Here is a 4,650-nt window from a genome sequence, read left to right as displayed (position 1 = left end):
TTGAGAAGCTGGCGGCGGGTGGCCTTGGTGACTTTGGCGATCCCCAGGGTAACGGGACGCTGTCGCCACGATGGGTTGATTGGCGCAGGCAGCCGCGGAACGGCCGGCTTTGAGAGGCCGTCGGGGGGTTGGGGGGAGCAGGTGAGATAAGCTCACTGAAGCTGAAGGGAAAAGTCGGGACACCCCACCCACCCCCATACACACACGCGCCCACACAAAAGCGGCTGCTTTCAGCTTCCAGAAAAGTTGCGGGACGCCTGACAAGGCGCGAAAGAGGCCCTAACCGAGCGTCCCAGCCGCAGGGGCCAAAGAGAAAGGCCACTCAGAAGCCGGGTGAAGAGTATTCTGCTGTTTAAGGGGCGCTGCCGCTGCCCCCTCGCCTTCTGCGCACATGAAGATGGAGGACGAAGAGGAAGAGACGGTGGAGGAGCCCAGTTTCGCCGAGGACCCGAGGGTTCAGTTCATCGGGAGTCGCTTGGCGCACTCGCTGAGGCTCCAAGAAGACAAATGGAGCGCGTTTCTGGAAGAGGAGGCGAAACAGCAGCTCTTGGCCGACTTCTTTGAGCACAGTCGTCCCGCATTGCTGGCTTTCTGCCTTCCCAGGGCAGGAGGACTGGCGGCTAGTAGCAAGGTAAAGAAGTGGGAAAGGAGCCTAGGAAGGAGGACACGCTGATTTTCTTGTTTGATTGGTTTCTGCTGCGACACTTTTGAGGGGCCGTGTAGAGGTTTTTATTATCTGTTTATGTTTGTTTTCAAATGGAAAGTTAATTTAGGTTGTGCGAAGTTCAACTCTTGGACTTCTTTAGAAAGTGCAGTAGAAACGCTGGTTTGTGCTTCACACTATAATTAGTTTGCTTTAAAGTGCGCGTTTCAGAAAGTTTTATGTTAAGATCAGTGCTGATGTAGTAATTGTTCGCTAAAGCTTACTTTCATAAACAATATGTGATGGATTATTACAAGTTGTTAACTTTTGTGCTATGGTGTGAAACCTGGTACCTAAACAGACTGTTGGCTCAGATCCCAAAATAAGAGCCCTATAGTGGTCGCTATTTTAGACTGGGAGAAGTGGGTTGTATTACTTCGTGGGTAGTGATTTCTCTCTGGTATGAATTTGTATGAATTTGTGGTCAGAAATGTAAAACTGGGGCACAGAGATATCCTGATTATGCAGAATCTTATTTTCTTGCTTTAGACTGGCTTCAACTTAATAAAAAACTTCTGTGATTTCTGTAACACTTAGTATTTTATGCCAGTGGTTACCTTCTGTCAGTATTTGTGACCATTGCCATAAACAGGATTTGCCCAAATTTATGTTGCCTTATACAGTGAATTTATAACTAGAGCTAAAATATGAAACTTTTAATTACTATTTTTTGTTCATTTTAATTTATACACAGTTAATACAGAATGGATGGAAATGATAACTTGAAGTAACTTGTACATTATTTTAGCAACATGCATGTTTGTAAAGTGCCATCAAGTTGTAGCCAACGTACGGTGACCCCATAGGATTTTCAAGGAAAGTGATTAAGCACAGGTGGTTGCCATTGCCTTCCAGTTTGGTGTAGCCAGTTTGGTGTAGTGATTAAGTGTGCAGACTCTAATCTGGGAGAACCTGGTTTGATTCCCCACTCCTCCATTTGCACCTGCTAGTTTGGTGGTCTCCCATTCAAGTACTGACCCTTCTCAGTAGCTTCTGAGATCTGACGGGATTGGGCTATACTGTACCATACCACACCCCCTTTTACAACATAAAATTTGCATCATCTTTTTTCTAGCACCATACCTTTATTGAAAAAAACAACAACTTTGGATTAGTTTGATAGGATGAGCAACTTTACTTTCAATTAAAATGATTTTTCCCCCTGGCATCAAAATTCAGTTCAAGGCCATTGGTGGCAGTGTACGTGGGTAGAAATTCATTCTGTACTGCTGTAATGTGCCTTAAATAAAGTAATCCCCAGTCCAAATGATTTCCATACAGAAACAAGTTCCTAAGCACTGATCCTGCTACACCACACCACCAAAAGTATGCTACTTGGAGAAGGCCTCTGCAGGTGTCATATGGAAACACCAACCAGAGATTCATGCCTGTTGTGCATGAATAGGCTAGGTGCAGCAGGGAAGCCAATTTCTAGCTGATCTCCCATTAGCTGGGAGTCAGCTTCTCATCTGCTGGCATTGCAAAGTTTTCTGAGGCTTGAAATCGATACTTAAACTGATCCATGCTATCAGCTGGGAGGCAGCTACTGATTCCCTTCCTTTATGAAACGTTCCTCCAATAAGTTATGGAAACACAAAAGTCCCAAGTGTTTTGGGTGAGCATGGCTCTTCTTTTCCAGAGGGTTTTATGGTAATCCTGTAAAATTACAACATACTGAACCATAACTATCAAGAAGGGCCATTACACAGTGTGAGACCCAACCATCAATATGGGTGAACGTAATCACAATTCATTCTTTTGACAATTATAATTTGTGTATTTGCGGTTTAGATACCCAGTGGAATGAAATGTAAAGTCCTTTGTATTATGAAGACTACAGGCCACATTGAAGCAGAAAACTACAAGACTGACCTCAGGTTTGAAGAGCTGCTTGGAGCACCTATAGAACATGTAATGGTTTTTTTAGAAGAGGTACTCTTGATTAGATATTTCTTTCATAATCTTTAGAGTCTTTAAATCACTTTCAATAAAAGTTTATTTTCAGGAACTGGTGAAAGGAAAAGGTGAACATTAGTTTCTAGAATGTTTACTCCTTACAACTCATTTGGTTGGCAGTTAATGAGAGATTACCACAATCCAGTCTCTGTATTCATAAAATGGGGGTGGGGGGGACTATGACCTCTCATGCCAGAGATCTCAACTGGATTAGGAAAAGCCTCAGCAGCTCTTGTTCTGGAGAAGATAGAATGGAAGAAGAGTCTTTTTCTTCTCTCCCTACTCTAGCAGCATAGTTACTACTGGAAAACCAAACTGCCACTCATACATAACAGCACCCATGTGGTTTCTGCTATATTCATTGATTTTGGGGAGACTGTTAATGCTTGAGGAGGGGTGTTTTTTCCTTTTGGGATTGACTTAGATAATATGGGCAGGTGACTTCATGCAAGCAACTAATGCTATGAGTTCACAGGGGCAACCATGCCACTTCAGTAATGTCAGAAGCAGGCCTTAACATTGGTCCTTTGGCCACAGAACAGAAGCTATTATGTGTAGGGTGAACAGGTTCTTGGAGGGGGGGGACTGGGATTGCTACGAAGGGCTTGTGCCCCATGTTAAGGCTATGGAGAGAGTTTGCAGACTGATACAGGTGCACGTTTGTGGAGGCTGTATCAGATCTGATTCACATGATACAAAGTCCACATGGCAGACCTGTGGTCATCGCAAGGATTTTAGAGCAGATGTGCACCTGGAGTTCCCAGCAGATATCTTAATTCCCAGGCCTGAATTAGGCCCGCATACATGAGGGAAAAGCTCCCAGAGGGGGGCTACCAGAACATGACTGGAGACATGGGAACTTTGTAATGTGTAAATCAGCCTTGTACCGGAAGGATGAAATTGTGTGTTGGTTCTAACAAAAGGGATTTAAAAAAAATCTACAACAGCTATTTTCCTAGGAGTGTATCCCAGGACATACCTCAAGTGCCAAATATAATCTACATCTGGTGATGAAATAGTTGAAGACTCAGGGGTCATTTTGTAGAAAAAGAAGTTCAGGAGCTTATTAGCATAACTTATCAGCATAACAGAACCTACACACACCAGTTAGGAATTATGGGCCTTTAATAGGAATCTTATTTGTCACACTAAAATAAGCCTTCTTCCCTAAGCCCGACCCCCAAACCCTAACTAAAAGTGAAATAAAAGCCTGGCTAAGCTGATGTTCCTTTCCAGAGCCATGCAATCCCTACCCAGAGAGGGGGGGGGGAAGAGAGAGTTTTCTTCCCCCTTCTTAAACTGAGGCTGGCTTACCACTCCTGTCCAGTGGAGTACCATGGGCTCTGATCGGCTGACAGTAACTTGGATTTGCATGAAGTCCAAATCACATGGATTGGTTCAGAGCTCTGGAGGAGAGATGAGAATTTAAGAATGATTGCCACAATACAGTTGGTGAATCAAATGGAAGGATTGCCGACTGCCATGTGTACAGGATTAGCCACTCAGGCCAGTCCAGGAATGGGAGGGAACCCTGTACTTTTACAGTACATTAAACAACAAACCACGAGATGGTCTATACCCTCTCTGGTTTCAGAACAATGTGCCACCAGAACCTCTTTTAACTAGAGTCCCCTCCAGCTCAGAGCAGAGATTCAAAACTCTCAGCTGGCATCTGGGGCTTAACACATTAGCAACTCTACTCAGAGATGCACACTTTTACCAAGGTAGCATATGTGGTGTGAGCGTTAGGCTACAAGATTTAGATTTAGAACTCAGGTACAACATCAAAGACCATTTAGAAACAAGAATAATTTTTTATTCAGTACAGAGCTTAACAGACTACCAGAGGTTACAAAATAACAAAGCCTAAAATGATTTGCCTTAACTACACAGTAAAAGATACATATTTACCAAGTTCAGGAACATCCAAACAGTCCAAGGGATTTTGAAGGAAAAAATCCATCTTTGCTCAACCATGTGGTCCAATTCAC

General features: G+C 43.6%; 1 protein-coding gene across 1 annotated transcript in view; it reads left to right on the top strand.

Moving 5' to 3' along the window:
* Positions 1 to 391: 391 nt before the first annotated feature.
* Positions 392 to 4,650, top strand: part of LOC107122524 (dynein heavy chain 11, axonemal-like) — a gene marked incomplete at its 3' end in the record, with an annotated part of 172,393 nt that continues 168,134 nt past the window's right edge. The window contains exons 1-2 of the mRNA XM_015425640.1: positions 392 to 631; positions 2,495 to 2,614. Of these exons, the coding sequence (XP_015281126.1) occupies positions 392 to 631; positions 2,495 to 2,614 (360 nt within the window). The remainder of the gene's footprint in view (positions 632 to 2,494; positions 2,615 to 4,650) is intronic.

The sequence above is a fragment of the Gekko japonicus genome, unplaced genomic scaffold (genome assembly GCF_001447785.1).
Source record: "Gekko japonicus isolate JY-2015 unplaced genomic scaffold, Gekko_japonicus_V1.1 scaffold1024, whole genome shotgun sequence".
NCBI lineage: Eukaryota > Metazoa > Chordata > Lepidosauria > Squamata > Gekkonidae > Gekko > Gekko japonicus.
This window is presented reverse-complemented; position numbering and strand designations above follow the sequence as displayed.